This window comes from Nesoenas mayeri (genome assembly GCF_963082525.1).
Source record: "Nesoenas mayeri genome assembly, chromosome: 1".
In the NCBI taxonomy this organism is placed as follows: Eukaryota; Metazoa; Chordata; class Aves; order Columbiformes; family Columbidae; genus Nesoenas; species Nesoenas mayeri.
This window is the reverse complement of record NC_137541.1, coordinates 5,071,978-5,088,922: the sequence shown is the minus strand read 5'-3', so window position 1 is coordinate 5,088,922 and position 16,945 is coordinate 5,071,978. Positions and strand designations below refer to the sequence as shown.

Sequence of the window (16,945 nt, the reverse complement as noted above, 5' to 3'; positions counted from 1 at the left end):
AGCACAACTGTTGTTTTCTGTTTTACTTCTGAATTTGCACTTGGAAGACATTGGGTAAAATAGAAGAAGAACAGACTGTTTGCTGATCGCTTGGATGATGGTGTGAAAAACAAAAATAATCTTCTGCTGTCATCTGTTTCCTTGAGAAGTCTTCAAATAAAGTTTAAAATAAGGAGTTTTGCTTCTATTCAAACAGCCTCTGCGAGGAAAAAACCCTGTAGACCTCATTACAGTTGATTCCTTAATAGAGCTGCAGGATTCCCAGAATCCCTTTCAGTACTGGATAGTTAGTGTGGTTGAAAATGTTGGAGGAAGATTACGCCTTCGCTATGTGGGATTGGAGGAGACTGAATCCTATGACCAGTGGTTGTTTTACTTGGATTGCAGACTTCGACCAGTCGGTTGGTGTCAAGAGAATAAATACAGAATGGATCCACCTGCAGGTAAAGAGCCTCCTAAAAATACTCTCTCTCTTTCATGCTGTTTACTGATGTTTTGAGATACTCGTGCAACCCTTTTCTTCTTCTCCAGTATTCACATTGCTTTGCCAGTAGTTTCTAGCTGTGACACAGATGACATGTGAGAGTCACCTAATTTACATTCAAAATCAGTCAGGTAAACTGTATTAAATGTATTTAATAAATTCAGTTTGGCTTAGCTCACTCCCGGAAGGAAGCAGCATCTAAGAAAAGCAGTTTTGTGTAGTTTTCCACCAAGAAGCAGACTCGATGGGGATAGTCCAAGGATGTTCCTGCTTGCCCAGCCCTTTGCAGTGGTGTTTCAGTGGCCAGGTCTTCCTGACCATACTGTAGACATCCTGGTGGAGGCCTCACTGGGAGCCAGTCTTCTACTGCCCAAATTAAGTCCTAGGTGACACCTGTGAGCATATATTAGGCTTCATTTGCTTTCCCTTCACCCAAAGACCACTTGCCCATTTGTCTTCTTGTGGTCACTCACGTTTCTCTTGGGTAGCAGTACACCTCCATGAAATTTCCCAGGGCTTGAGAAAGTGTTTTGGGACCCTCATGGTCCTTCTAACACAGGTTTTTCATATTCTGCTGTAGCATCGCTGTACAGCTGCCAAGTGAGACCCGCCAGGTGCTGCACTTTGGCCACAACAACCCCCTGCAGCGCTCCAGGCTGGGCACAGAGTGGCTGGAGAGCAATCAGGCAGAAAGGGACCTGGGGGGACTAATTGGCAGGAAGCTCAACATGAGCCAACAGTGTGCCCAGGTGGCCAAAAAGGCCAATGGAATCCTGTCCTGTATCAAAAATAGCGTGGTCAGCAGGACAAGGGCAGTGATCCTTCCCCTGTGCTCTGCATTGGGGAGGCCACACGTGGAGTGTTGTGTTCAGTTCTGGGCCCCTCAGTTCAGGAAAGACATTGAAGTGCTGGAGCAGGTCCAGAGAAGAGCAACAAGGCTGGGGAAGGGACTTGAACACAAGACCTATGGGGAGAGGCTGAGGAAGCTGGGCTTGTTTAGGCTGGAGAAGAGGAGGCTCAGAGGTGACCTCATCACTCTCTAGAACTATCTGAAGGGAAGTTTTAGCCAGGTGGGGATTGATCTCTTCTCCCAGGCAGTCAGCAATAGGACAAGGGGGCATGGGCTTCAACTCTGCCAGGGGAAGTTTAGGCTGGATATTAGGAAGAAATTCTTTACAGAGAGAGTGGTCAGGCATTGGAATGGCTGCCCAGGGAGGTGCTGGACTCGCCGTCCCTGGAGGTTTTTAAACTGAGATTGGACATGGCACTTAGTGCCATGATCTAGTAAACAGACTAGAGTTGGACCAAGGGTTGGACTCGATGATCTCTGAGGTCCTTTCCAACCCAGTCGATTCTGTGATTCTATCTTGTGTGTAACCAGTCAGAAAGTGCAGTGAGAGTGTTGGGTTTGTCCGTCTGTCCATGTCAGCTCACCCATTGAGGAGCTATGGGATGCCTGTTGCTATAAAGTAAGAAAATACTCCTTTGAGTAAGTGTAGATGGGTCTTTCAGATTTAAAAGACCGAAGATTTTGTCCTGCAGTTTCTCCAAGGGACTGGATTCTCTGCGAGTAGTCAGACCAGATTCAAGATCAGGAGATTGCAGCTTTCTGGAGTTGGGTTTAGTGTTCAAACCAGCTGGGAAGGAGGAAGATAGGGACTGCAGTTAAGTCAGTCTGAGGTCAGGAACTGGAAGTCCCAAATCCAGGAGCGGGAGAAGTTCAAGGAACCTGAGCTGGGCAGAAGAGTCGGGATCAAGCAGGCTGGGCCAGGAGGCTGGGCAAGAACTGAGTTTAGGGGTCAGCTGGAATCAGACTCCAAGCATTAGGACTGGGTTTGGCAAAAGGAGCAGGATCACACCAGCAGTGCAAGGAGGAGTGCAGGGCTGAGTGCGGGGGAAAAAATAAGGTTTACTAAGGTTTAACAAGCAGCATAAGGCCAAGGGACCACAGGGCACAGCAGAGGCTCAGCTGCCTGCAGCATCTTGGAAAAATGCTTGCAGAGACATTCACTGTCAGCTTCTGGAGCTTTTGGAGTTGTACTTCCATCCGGGTTATAACCCATTACAGCGGGGCAGGTGAATTATCTCCACCACACTAGTAATAGTGGTCAAAACCTTGTGAAAGTTTCTGGGTGATTGCATTTCTCTCTTCTCAAGGTGTTTGGCTCTGTGTTGGTCTGACTTGAGTTGGCTGGATTAGTTGAGTCAAGTTGGTTGACTTGACTTCTCTTGGAGGCGGGGATCTTGTTAAACATGACAGCTTGGGCTATTGCATGGTCTTCTTTGGTGCAGAAAGTGGGCAGTATCTCTATTTTTTGTAAATCTTTAACTTATACCTGGGGCCACAAATCTGTTAAGTCCTGTGGGGCATGGCCACCAGTTGCTAGCTGTTTGCACCTCCAAGCCAGATGCCCTAGGACTACTGTTTCCCTTGAGAGATGAAGTCCTTTCTTGGTTAATGCACAAGTTTTGGCCCAGCAGACCTATTCCACCTTTTCCTGTGTAGGTGAAGAACTTGTCCAGGTCCGTGACTTGTTTTTCTTGTGTCATGGGTGAAGTTTTCCCATGGGTGTCAAATGATAGCAGAAAGGTAGCCCTCCTTTGGGTGGATATTTCTGCTATGACTGCTGTCCATCACATCTGTCCTTCACAGAGCAGTTAGCCCAATACTTGCAGTTGTTGTGTTCAGAACTCTATCTGGGTCTTGGGTCCAAGTTGGGATCTCAAATGCTTTTTGGAAGCCTGTGTTTTTCTTCACTAGTTGGTAGGAATCAATGTTCCACATCACTTCTTAATTAGATACACATGCTGGAGAGCATGAATATCACTCAGTCTGTTACTTTACAGAGTATTTGTGTTACAGAGAAACACTTTTTCATTGACTATCTTTGAACCCTCTTGGCCTATATAGGTTTGGTGAATCAATACAGAAACAGCCCAAATGAGATTTGTGCTTCCTCTTTGTTTATTGTATTGTCTTTCTACTCTTTTCTCTTTTTATCCAGTTGTACTTCCTTCTCTATGGATTCCTTCCTCCACCTTTTTTTTAATGTTCAGTTTTTCAGTTGTCTTGTCTCAGAACTTCTTATTGGACTCTTTGCTGAAGTTGTTTAGGTTTCTTCTCCCCTTTCCTTGATTTAACTGCTTTAAAAATTTCTTTCTCTTGTGTTCTCAACTGTCTTCATCTGGTATCTGTTTCCTCTCTTTGTCATTTTCTCTGGTCATTCACTTTTTAGTGAATATTGTTATTAATAAATTCAGTGCCTTCCTGACTTCCAATGAATTAAATAGGTGGTCATTACATCTCCTAAAGTTGTATCTCACAGGAGTTGGCTGAGAAAAGACCCTTTGGGTCTGAGCCTTTCAATTTCATCACAGGTCTTCTCATGAATGCTCCCTACTTCTGGTCTACCCAGTTTTCAGGCTCTGCGCTGCAGGAAATAGCCAGTCAGAAAAGGGAACTTGATGATTTTCCAGAGGCAAGAATGCTGGTTCCACCAGCTCTGACATTGTGGACTATATCAGCCGTTTGATGTCCACCCAACAACAACATGTTCACAAAGCACAATGGATGAATAAAGCTCATGAGACAGTTGTGGTATCACATTAACCCAGAGGAGCAAGAGGGAAGAGGCCAAGTGGCTGGTCTTAGGGGATCTATTTCAAATTAAAGGGTCTGCAAAAGAAATCTGGGAGCAAACAAGTAGGCAAGCAGTCGTGAGTTGTCAGGATGAGAAGGTGGCAGCAGAGGACTCTAAAGAAACTCAGGGATGAAGCTATTAAACCACAAATTGTCAAAGGATGCAATTTCCTATGGACCCCAGGCCAGGAGAGTGTGCCAGGGACACATCTCTGCCTGCTTACATCCTATTGACCTCTGTAGTAAATAGAATATGGACTAGGAAGACCTTCATTATGTGAAAGACTTAGTATGGACCTTCTTGGGAAAGAGAGGTAGTGTGTGGGCAGTATGTTGGCTTTTTACACACCAGGGATTAAATTCACCTGCTGTAGTGTAGACCTCAAAAAGACAGCTCAGCATGAGCTATTGCTTTCTCTTTATGATCAATGGAGAAAGGGGGATGCCTAAAACATGTCTAGCATAGGCTAGATGAAATGACATCTTCATAAGCCTGTTTTTTCCCCTTGTGGGTTGAAAGTAAGGAACACAGACCCGGTTGTCTAACTTGAGCATCTGAAGCCAGCTGAGTGATTCCTTGATTGATAACAGGAACAGCCTTAGACTGCATATCAAAGCTGTTATGAATCTCCTCTGAATAGATACCGAGGACATGCAGTTCCTCCCAAGTCAGGCTGTGTGTTCAATTGCTGTCAAATGCAGATGTTCATCTGCAAGTCAGTTCTGCAGGTTGTTGCAGTGCTTTGCCTGCCCTTGACTTGGGTGCTGTGTGTGCTCATTTATCTTTATTTCCCTCTGTGTCTGGGACATGATTTTTCTGTGTTGATCCACCTGTAGAACCTTCCAAGTTGAGTTTCACTTGGCACAGCAGTTTGCGGTCAGTCTTCTCAAGATTTCAAGAGCATTTCATATAAAGGAGATCCCATGGATCCAAATGTCTGCAGTATTTTGGGTGGAAATGTCTCTTTTCTGAAAACTGTCCACGTTCCAGCCCCCACTTAATGTGCAAGAGGGTTCTGTCTTCTCCAGATATATATCTGAATCCAAAATAAGCCTCCTTGCTAGTGCAAATTAGCAGAGGCCGCTTGACACAGACCCACTGATGGTCTTGCCTCGACTGCTTATGTAGGAAAGGATCATCTAATTTTATGTTACGTTCTATTTAAAGACAAATTGGCAGTCATTTTAATTGCTCACTCCTTGTTAACCTAAACACAAATTGACACGGTACACTTTGTTCAATTACCTGCAACCCCGTCACTTAAACAAAATGCTTTATGCTCTTTTAACTGTGTGATTTAGTGTCTATGTACTTACCAACCTAAGCGAGCTGCAAGTAATTAAATGCACATATGATATTGCTTGCTGTTTATTGAAACCATTGGAATTGTCTTAAATCTCTCAAAGTTTGTTCACACTTCCCAAAGAAGTTGCTGCTTGTTGTCACTGGTTTTGAGCAAAGTCACCCCAAATGCCACTTTCTTCTTCTTTCCTGTGCTTCACTGCCATCACAATAGAAATCAAAGGTCTGGGTTTAGTTTGCTGTGTCCAGGGAGCATACAGCAGGGTTTTCCAAAACTCAGACTTTTTGTTAGTTGAAACAACAGGCTGGCTGCAGCTTGGGATAAAATAATGTTGTATTATTTCCCTGTTTGGCATCATTTAAGTCAAAAAAGGGAAAAAAATGGTGTCGTTGCTTTCCGTGGGCTTCAAACTGATCAGAGCTCCTAAAAGGAAGGGGGAACTGGAGCAACAAGGCTATAAAATAATGAACAATTAGATAACGAGTGCACTTCTTAACACTTGTGACTGCTGCACACACTGTAAACAAAGACTTGAAATGGATATTCCTGTTAATAACTAGGCAGTTGATGAATTAAAAATATAGCCCTGAAAGGTTAATGTTTCCCTTTAAGTGTATTTAAATTCATATGCATATCCTTGATGTCTGCTCTGAAGTAGTGAGGTTTGATATAGTGGAAGTATAAATACACCCACTTCCACTGAGTGATTCTGCAAATCCTGTTTTGATAAGGTCTTAAATCTGTTGAGATCAGAGCATAAAATTCTCTTGTACTGTCAGTGCTAGGTGAAAACAGTGCTTGCCAATTCCTTTTTTTTAGTACATATTTTTATTTCCTCCTTCGGAATTGTAGGATACAGCAGTAAATCTTTGGTAGCTAGTAAATATATACGGTTATTAGATGTACAGAATTTAAATGCAAATTGGGCCAAATTGAACTGTGATCTAAGTGCATGAAGCTAAACTGACAGAAGAAGAACCTCACTATTCACTCTGTATCAAGGTTCAAGTTTTTTATTGAGTGAATGTTCATTTCCATTTTAATAATTGTTGCAATCTATCTACCTATCTTGTCTCTTTAAGACCTTGATATGAATGTTCTGCAATAACTTGTTATGTGCAGGATAACAATATGTTTTCTAGGGCAGAAGTAAATCCAAGACAATGTTCTTCATCATGGTATTGTTTCCTACATTGTTTCCTTTGATTATTCGTAGACATTTCACTGTACTGAGCCATAAAGGGCTTGTTAATATAATGGTTTAATAATATTAAACCTATTTAAAGAAACATGCTGAAAGCAATGTGAATCTGCACGAAGATGTTGCCTGGAAGTATAATGATGAGGATTCATAAGTATAAGTGTTTTTGAATTGGTGTGATAGTCTGATTTGAGTGTGTGGTACCAACAAATAGTCCTGGGTAGAGATGTAGCTGAAATGGTCCTTCCCACACTTACCCCCACCACAAAAACTCCAACCCTGCAATAAATTAATAATAATAATAATAATAATAATAATAATAATAATAATAATCTCTTTCAAATGAACAGAAGCTTTGGTAAAGGTATTTCTGGTTTTGTTAAAATATAACTAATATTGGCTGAAGACCTGAGGCTCCTCAAACTGGAAAACATAATTTTTTTTGAGAACTGAAAATCAAAGGAGAGTTTTTGTTATTTTCAAGTAATGAGATAACACGGTTGTCGTTTCTTCAACAGGAAATGAAGGACATGTATTTTTCTGGGTTTTACTTCAGGATATAAAACAAAATCTTCCTCAAATGTGGCCCTGCTAGTTGCTTTTGTGTTGAATTTATCCACGCTATACTGCTCAGAATTTACACACTGTTCATTTCACTTGTACTATCCATTTTTATGACATAGGAACTTAAGTCTTTCAAAAACATTTGATCCCCAAACAGTCACCTCTTGATTTTATTTTTCTTCTGTCATTGCTTTAGATATTTATTCTCTGAAGACTATATCCGAGTGGAAATGCGCTCTGGAAAAATCCCTTAACGATGCAGCAAATTTTCCTCTTCCAATGGAAGTGTTCAAGGTAAAAGACACACATTTTTCCTTCAGTTACAGAACCTGACAATGAATAAATATCATGTTTAGTGGTTTATGTTTAACTTCTGCAGTAAAAACAGTTGCTGCTTTAATGCATCACCATGAAAGCCACAAGTGAGATATTTGTCTAAAATGCAGTTTTACTCTCATGGAGATTTTCATCTGAGAACGGATTTCTTGCAGTGTTTTATAGGGGCTGGGGGTGATCAGCACTGATTTCTCCAAGGTTATTTTTAATGTGTTCTGACTCTGTTAGACCTGTGCAAAGGCATCGTCTACAACTGTGAAATTGTAGGGCTACAAATGTGAAAGTTGTCGTCAGCTACGCAGCTTTTTGTGAGCCTTGCACCAACATTTTCATCTGATCATGAACCACCAGTCAGAGAAACCTCCTTCAGGGACCTGTAGTGGAAGTGGGAGATCATTTTGCTCCCACATCTTTTAATCTTTTTTTCTTTTTTCTTTCCTCACTCTGTTTTTTAATAGTTAGAGATGTGCTCCAGCCCTGAGGCAGCAGCTTTAATTTCCCATCTAAATCTGCACCGCTATTAATTATGACGGCTCCAGATAATCCCAATTTCTAGCTGTGCCTGTAAGGTTTCTAACAGTTATGTCCTCGCTGTGGTGAGATGGGCAGCGTGGCCGTGGATGCAAGAGGATGCTCAGAGAGGTGTGTACTCTGTCTCTGGTGTCACCTCCTGCTTGGGGACCTGGTGGACCGAAGTGTCTGTCCCCCCTGCCATTGCTGGCTCATCCAGCATAGGGTCCCTCTGGGTTCTTTCCCTGCCCATAAGCAGCATTGCACTGGGTCACCCCAAAACCTCTGTGCAACTAGAGGAAGACATCTACCACGTCCTGAGTATCCGCCATGCGGCCACAAACATCCACCATGCGGTTAAATATGAGCCAACAGTGTGCCCAGGTGGCTAAGAAGGCAACCAGCATCCTGGCTTGTGTCAGCACTGGTGTGGCCAGCAGGACCAGCGCAGTGACCATCCCCCTGTCCTGGGCATGGATGAGGCCAAACCTCAAATTCTGGGGTCAGTTTTGGGCCCCTCATGACAACAAAGCCCTTAAGGTGCTGGAGCGAGTTTAGAGAAGGGAACGGAGCTGGTGAGGGGCTGGAGCACAAGTGTGATGGGAGCGGCTGAGGGACCTGGGGGGTTCAGCTGGAGAACAGGAGCTGAGGGGAGACCTCCTGATCTCTGAACTACCTGAAAGGAGCTTGGAGCCAGGGGGGTCGGGCTCTGCTCCCCAGGAAAAAGTGATAGGATGAGAGGAAATGGCCTCAAGTTGCACCAGGGAAGGTTCAGATTGGATATTAAGAAAAATTTATTCATGGAAGGGGTTGTCAGGCATTGGAACAGGCTGCGCAGGGCAGTTGTGGAGTCACCATCCCTTCAGGGGTTTAAAACACATGTAGACGATGTTCTTAGGACATGGTTTAGTACCAGTGTTGGGTTAATGGTTGGACTTGACAACCTTGAGGGTCTTTTCCAACCAGAATGACTCTGTGCCCCAACCTGGCTGACATGCCACAAACCCCTGGTGCCACCTTCACCCTTTCTACAGGGACATGCTGGCATCTTCCCATGAGGAATCCTGGCTCCTCACCCAGCTGAAATGCACTTGAATTAGCAACATTAATTTAGAACGCTTTGCTCATGGCCCAGGCAGCATCTTGTTTGCTTGCAGTGTGAAAGCTGTGCTGGGCTGGGAGAAGTGGGAATATTTATGCCTTGGCTTTTGGCATGGATGTGGGTTTGAGAAACGCTGTGTTGCGATGGGAGTGGTGTGCGGAGAGTTTTGATTCTCTGCTGTTTACTTCATATAACGCTTCAGTCCGCCAACTCTATTAAAGTTTGCATTTGCAGTTTCAAGATCAAAAATGCATTGTGTGGGGCAGGGATTAAATCACAATACAGAATGCCTAATGTGTAAATTTTATTCCTGTCTATATGGAAGAGTGAAGAATGTTTCTGATGAGGCTCGTAAAACATCCTTTTTTTCAAAGTTTATAACTAACAGCTGTTTTGCTGCCTCTTCTCAGCACGCCAGGCTTATACCCCCTATTTTAATTATTGCATGAGGGTCATAAATTTAAATTCAGCAAATCCCAGTTGCCATGCTGTGTGTATGGAGCTTGCAAAGATGTTCCTCTTAGAAGACAATGTAAAACATTGGAATGCTTGAATGGCCCTAGAAGAGAGTTACTTTGAGGCCAAACATGACAAAAAGGAAGGATTAGGTCAATAGGGCTTCTTTATTTGTAATGTGAAAGTTGAGTGCAAGGAGAGCTGAGTTCGGTGTCTGGTGTTATTTAAGCCCCAGGTTCTGGTTCTGGGAAGGCAGGAGACTGAATAAATGGTGTGTGTGTGGGCATCACTTTATTCTGCCCATGTAGGTGGAATCAACCTCATCTTGTGCCTGTTATTTAAGGAGGAAAATGTAAGAGCTTCTCCATGCCTGTGAGCATGTCTTCCTCTAGTAGCGAGTTAAACGTGACTTAAGGAGAGGCTTTAGGAGACTATGAGATACAAGATAAGCCGGTATTTGTGTGTGGGACCTTCAAGGAGAATGCCAAATCCCAGCAAAAAGAGTTGAATCCAAAGGTGTCTTTTTTTATTTTTCAATTTTTTTTTGCGAAACCAGCACAAAAGTAGTGCTGCTATGTGGCACCTGGGGCTCCATGCGACTGCAACTGTCATTTGTTAGATGAGATATAAACACAAGGTTTGACAGCTGGCAACTGTTAAAGATCTTCTGGAAAGCTGGAAGTGTTTACTCTGATGGACATGGTAAACTGCACACCGAGCAATTATGTTCTGTATTTTCCACGTTTTCCTGCAGAAATCCATCGGTGAGGAGAACATAAGTGTGTTCTTGCTCCACAGATATGAGCAGTCCCCAGGGTGAGCATGTGAACATTTGACTGGATTAAAATCAATGTTGTCCTTTGACAGTGGATGTGGGCAGCGTCACTATTGTGCCATCAAACTGGACGCAGGTGGTGCTGCCGGTAAAGCAGATCCACATTAGTAGTGGGAGAAGTGGCTCCTTCGATGGGTCCATCAGCCCATCGTTGCTGTCGATGGTGGAGCTCTTTGGTTTTGGTGTATTAGGGTTGGGTTCTGTCCGAGACTTCATAAGCCATGGATCCTGAATTACCAATGCTCAGAAGTGCGGCAGAGCTGAATTTGTACGTGGTGGTCTTCAGCAGCAGATCCAAAAATCCATTGCCAAAGTGCAGCCCTCCTGGCGTCTAAGGAGAAGAGCACCAGACCCCACAAGCTCATTGCAAAAATCAGAGGGAAGGCTGCAAACAAGATCTTCATTTTTTTCCTGGTGCTATTTTACACTTGTCCATATGTTGAAAGTGTTTGTAAAATGCTTTGAGAAGGAACGTGATGTGCAACTGCCAGAAAATGCTGCTATTATATAGCTACTAAACATAGTGTTTTGCAAACCGCACACCCTGGAATAAGTTTTTTCTTCACAAAAGCTTTTTGCAACACACCCACTATTTTGTCATCCTGTTCTTTTCAGAAAACATGTTGATCCTTGAAGAAAATTAAATACAGACAGGATTTTCAAGGGTATTTGAATGCTTTAGTAGCACAAATCCTTCTGAAAGGCCACAGCACACGGAGATATGTCCTTTGCTGTCTCTGCTCTGTTTTCAGGGTGCTGTAGGAATCCCCCATGCTTGTCTAGGTACTGGTCATAAATGGTGGCTTAGGCTTCAGAGGACACCTTACAAAATGCCCAGGGATTCCGTATGAATAAGGGTGGTCAAACTGTTACTGGGACCTGATTTCAAGTTAAATGAGACAATTTCAGCAGATGCTTCAGTGGTGGCATTGCTGGTGCTCTCTAAGAGAGAGCCTTCCCTCAGGAAGCCAGACTCCAAACTCAGCACCTTCTAGCCCTAATATTTATGAATCAATGCATTTTTTAGAGTTACAGCCTTGTAGCTTGGGTGGGTTGAATGCTGGAAACAGATAATGGGATTTAGTTTCCTAGAGAGAGGCAGATAGTGTGCTGGGGATCTTCTCTGACTATGCTCCCCCTGGTCTCCTGTGCCATATCTCTGGATCCCTTTCAGATGTCGTGGATCCCCAGGTGTCTTTCGCCTCTGTTTGGGCAACTACATCCTACCTAGGATTTAGGGCAGTCATCATCTTTCTGTAGATGTTGTATATGGGCACCCTATTCCCAGGTCACTCTGATTGCTATAAAGTGGGTCCTGACGAGTAGCTTGGATGGAGCTGTCACCAACCACATAGCTAACCCAAAATTTGTTAAACGGCTTGAAGAGCACAGATGCTTAGGAGGGAGAGGTGTTATCTAAGACAGGTGGCAACTCCTGATTTATAGCCTTTGGTCCCATTCCTCTTGTCTGCACCTTCTGGTCCTCTTTTCCTAACGTTGTGGTTGTTTTTTTTCCAGCTTGAAATTGTTCTCTCTCTGGCAAAAAAACACCAAAACCAAAACACCTACTGTTCTACACTATGCCCAGCCCAGTGTTCCCCTATTTCTAACTGGAGCTCTTGGATGTTTCCTGTGATCAGTAATTGTATTAATTAATGCTTAGACTAATGACATGGAAGGAATCAGTTGGGACAGATATCTCTTAAGGAGAGTGATGGAGGACCACCCATCACCCTGGTGAGAGCTGCCCCCTGAAATTCAGGACTTAGTTTAAGTTTCGCCTTCAAAAGTTTGAGGAGAAATATTAAACAGGACTCCCTGGCCCCCTCTCAAATGTGATTTTTCTATTAGATGAATTGTGAATTTCCATTATAAGAGTAAGATGAACTATTTCTCCAAGACTGTGATTTTTATTTTTTTATTTTTATTTTAAAGAGGACAACTTCTCCCTGAAGTTTAATAAACCCTTCAGGTGATTTAGGGTGTTTTCTTCCATTATTTGGTATTCTGGAGGAGTTTAAGTGTGAGACAAAGAAACCCAAGGGCTACTTTCTGCTCAGACAGTCCTGAACTGGCTGGATAAATAAACTGGAAGTCAAACAGAGTTTTTCTGTCTTCAGCCCCCTCAATAGATGGGCATGTGCTGATACAGTAGCTTAAAGCGGACGTGCTTGTGGTTTCACTTGGAAGCCAAATCCCAACACAAGCAATCTCCAGCCCCTGCAGGTACTTATGGCTTGGCTGGTCCTCGTTGCACACGCTGTGATTTAATAACCTGTGAGTCACCCTGTTTGCAGGCTGCCACGTTATTTATACTCCATCTATTCTTGCGCACCCATAGCACTCAGCAGCCCTTCTCCCTGACTGCTATTTGCCTGACTGGGAGATGTGCACAGTGTCAGAACCCTTCTGTTGTTCAGCTGCCTTCTGACCCGCTCCTTTCCCAAGCTCATGAAACCATTTATCTTTTTAATACCTAATAACCATTGTTAGGAGTATAGCTCAAAGGTCCTTATAAATGTCGTTGCCTTTATGGCTCTTGGGAGCAAGGATGTCTCCGATATCAAAGGTGCCACTTGTGTTTGATGGAGTTTGGTGGTCCCTTTGTGGACCAGGGAGAAGTTTTCACCTCTCTACAGGTCCCTCTTGACTATGGGCTTGGTAAGGAAGAGGGTGGGGAGAGCAATCCAAGGAGGAGAATGAAGCCAAGCCCCATCTGAGATGCCTCCAGGGTCTGTTTGGCAGCACTGTTTGAAAGTCAGGGTTGAAAGGGAAAAAGCCAAAGACAGTTCAAAGTAGATGGGCTGAGTGAGAACTGGGACCCTCAGCCTTCCTTCTCCCTCTGGTTGTAGAATCATAGAATAATTTGGGTTGGAAGGGACCTTCAAAGCTCATCCAGTGCCACCCCTGCCATGAGCAGGGACATCTTCACCCAGATCGGGTTGCTCAGAGCCCCGTCCAGCCTGGCCTGGGATGTCTCCAGGGATGGTTCATCCACCACCTCTCTGGGCAACCTGGGCCAGGCTCTCACCACCCTCAGTGTAAAAACACTGCACATTCAGCACGTGTGGTTTTCTTTCTCTGTTAGGTCCCAAGGGTCTCTCTGGGTGGTGGGAGGTTTACAAAAGGACCTGATCCAGTTTATGTATTGCATCCAGGCTCAGTATGGGTGAGTTTGTGGATGACGACCTGAGCTCTTGCCTCCCTCATCCTTGGGCATGCCCGTGTTTTCCACGGACTCATCTGCACGTACAGCAAGAGTCTGCCCCAATGCAGGGACCATCCACCTAAAGATGAATTATTATTCTCAAATAAAGCCAATACCAACTGTGGTCCATAGCTGTTTTGCAGGGTGGTTGCAGCCCAGAATGTGCACTGAATTTATTCTGATCCTCTCTCCTCTAACAATTTCCCATTGATTTTTCAGTAGCGATTACTGCCATGACGTTACAAAGGGCAGACTTGGTCCAAAGAAGTGCCCGTGAGGACTCAGTCCCGCTTTGCAGCCGAGATACTTATTTAGGGGTGTGAAAAGAGACACTGATGGTTTTCCTTTTGAGCACTCAAGCTGGTGTTCTCACTTGTGTTTTCCACTTGACTTTACCACCTGTGAACTGGGACCCATGCAACAAGGGTTCCTTAGCAAATGCTTGGGGAGTGCTGTGGTAGTGCTGAATGCTGTAAGACGTTAAAAACCCCAGGAAACGAATGCAAAAAAATCCCTGATTGGTTGCATATCTGTCTCTTTTACCTCTTCTGCCCGTTTTTCCACTGCCCGAGCAAATCAAAGCAGGTGCTGCGTAGGAGGAGATCTTTGCCCTAATGCCATCTGCAGCAGGCCAAGCCATACGGAGAAGGTGTATTTGGATTTAGACCGGCTACTCTGCTATGTTGCCGTTTCTATGGTAACTCTTTTTTATTCAACAAGAGAAGCTTAAAAATCTGTAGGACTAAATTTGATCCTAGGCAGATGCATCTGCAGTTTTTAAGGGGCTCTTTAGTAGGTGCAGTTTGTAGCTGGCTCTCCTGCTCATTACTTCAGGGTCACGGTATCTCTAAAGCTTCATTCCCGGCACCCATTCCTCTTCATCCCACGCCACATCTCTACATTTTGGTCTTCCCATGGCTGCATTTGTCAAATCGAGGGACAGTTTGCCCGAGTTGTGTCTTACCAGGGGATTTTTGTCTCCCTGCGGTGAGTGTGTCTTCAGGGAAAATTGCTCCATGTTTAGCAAAGGGAGCTGATGAATCGCAAACAAGACAGATTCATCTGCAAATAATGCTGAAGATTGCATTTGGGAAGGTTTCTTTATTTATTTTTTTCTCAATTAAAAAACAAATGCCAGATTCCTGTAGAGGCAGTTTAACCACTGTTATTAGTGTGTTTGTGACTGGTTACCACACATGAGCTTTGTGATTAAAATTAGGCTATTAGAAGCAGCTAGTTTCTTGGAGAATTAGCGAAAACACTGGGGGAAGTGATTTCTTTGAAAACAAAAACTGAATCAAATAATATGTTTCCAATCATACCAGATGGGGCCCACTTCTTCTGTGCCTTTCAGTAGGGTAAACCAGGAGAGATGTGACTAAAGGCAACAGCATTTCGCACTGTTACAGTTGGTGAGGATTAAAGGAGGCTCGGGTCAGTAATTTATTAAGCACTCAGTGTTTCTTATCAGCTTCTCATCTTTGCAGCTTTTCAGCATTCAGACTTAGTTCTGAATTTTTGCAGAAAGTTGCATTCTTACAGTAGGTGTGAATCTGACTATCCTGGACCAAAAGAGCGCTGAATTTTAGGGCATTTGAAAATCAGAGTTCAAATTAGAGCCTTTTCCTCTTATCTGTACACTGTGTAAACTGCTAGGTTTAAAATGAGGTGACTCCAGTGTTGTATGTTGAGCAGAATGGGCTAAAAATGAGCATTTCATAATCTGAAGGCAGTGTTCTTCCTTGGGTTTGTGGATGCGGCTTGAGCAACCAGCCCATAGTGTGGCTTCCCTCAATGTCGACAGCAAAAGCAGCTTAGCCAAGTCCTCCTGCTCTATCTGCATTACCCAGTGCACTGAAGAATTACCTGACCTTCACCCTTTAGTGGCAAGAATGCTGCTATAACATGACAGATTTGAGTTTATTTGCTCTTAAATTGCTTTTGTTGAACAGAAATACTCATAAGCCATATTTAGCAAGGTGTTTCGGTACCAGAAAGGGCAAATGACTATGATGATTTTTAAGTGTATCTTTTTGTGTTCAAGACCTAAAGCAAATGCTTGGTGACTTTATTAGTAGGACTTCAGCATGTCACCCACACAGGTACCTCCCTAAAGTCTCTCTGCACCCTTAATAGTCTGAGTACTTTTGTAAATCTAATTGTGGATCTCTTTTGGAATGACATTTAGGCTCCCAAGTCACCTGACATTTTTGAAACCTGCACTGCTTGTGTTTCGTTACCTATAAAGGATAAAATTATGCAGCTATCTCAGTACCTACAGAAAAGGATTGGGAATTAGGAGCCTATTTCTCCTCCCAGCAGCATTGCTGACTTGTTTTTTGACCTTCAGACATGCCAGCTTTCAGCTCTGCAGGTGATGCTGGTTCCAGTGAGCTGTTGCGAAGCCCATCAGGATTTTTGCAGAAAGGTCGCAGAAACACATGGTGTCTGAAGATAGAGATAATGATGCAGATGCGTATCGAAGCGGGGCTGTTTTTCAGGTGGCCCGAAGGGTCTCAGCTTGTGCTTGCTGGCCAATTTACAAATGCAAACTGCTCTAAAATGATGAGTGTGGGGCTGGGTTTAATTGCTTCTTGGGGTTTGTAGTGAGAGCTGTGACAGGTCTGGCTTTTGCCAGTGGGCTTGGGCTGTAAGTGACAGACGTTCAGAGCGGGGTTATGCAATTTTCCATTTATTACCTGTGAGTGCCATCACAGGCTGTAATCCATCATGTTAGAGATTGTGACCCTTTGAATGAGCGACTGCGGTGCTTGTAGCTCGTTAATTCGTTGTACTTTCCTTGGTACGGTTTTTCTCTCTGCTCCGACGGATTCTTCTGCATCCTTGTCGACTGTTGATCCAGCTCACTGGGTTGTTCTCCAGCAGTCAGAGGGTATTTTCCATCATCTGCTCAGGGCTCCTGAACCACAGGACAGACAATCTGCTGGTAGAAATGAGGAGGAAATTGTTTACACTGAGCGTGATGAAACTGGCCCAGGTTGTCCAGAGAGGTGGTGGATGAACCATCCCTGGAGACATCCCAGGCCAGGCTGGACGGGGCTCTGAGCAACCCGATCTGGGTGAAGATGTCCCTGCTCATGGCAGGGGTGGCACTGGATGAGCTTTGAAGGTCCCTTCCAACCCAAACTGTTCGATGATTCTATGACAAATCCATGTGGTGAGTGGGGCTGCTCCTGGGAAGCACTGACTGCCAGTAGAAGTGAAGTTTCACCAAGCACGAGGCTGTAAAATGCTCCAGGTGGTCAAAAATATTTTGCTTATTCATCTCCATTTCAAAGAAAACT

The 16,945-nt window shown here is 44.0% G+C and overlaps 1 protein-coding gene across 1 annotated transcript in view; it reads left to right on the top strand.

Annotated features, from left to right (window-relative positions):
• Positions 1–16,945, top strand: part of SFMBT2 (Scm like with four mbt domains 2) — a gene marked incomplete at both ends in the record, with an annotated part of 108,631 nt that overhangs the window by 45,590 nt on the left and 46,096 nt on the right. Inside the window, 2 exons of the mRNA XM_080349915.1 lie at positions 197–443; positions 7,390–7,487. Of these exons, the coding sequence (XP_080206041.1) occupies positions 197–443; positions 7,390–7,487 (345 nt within the window). The remainder of the gene's footprint in view (positions 1–196; positions 444–7,389; positions 7,488–16,945) is intronic.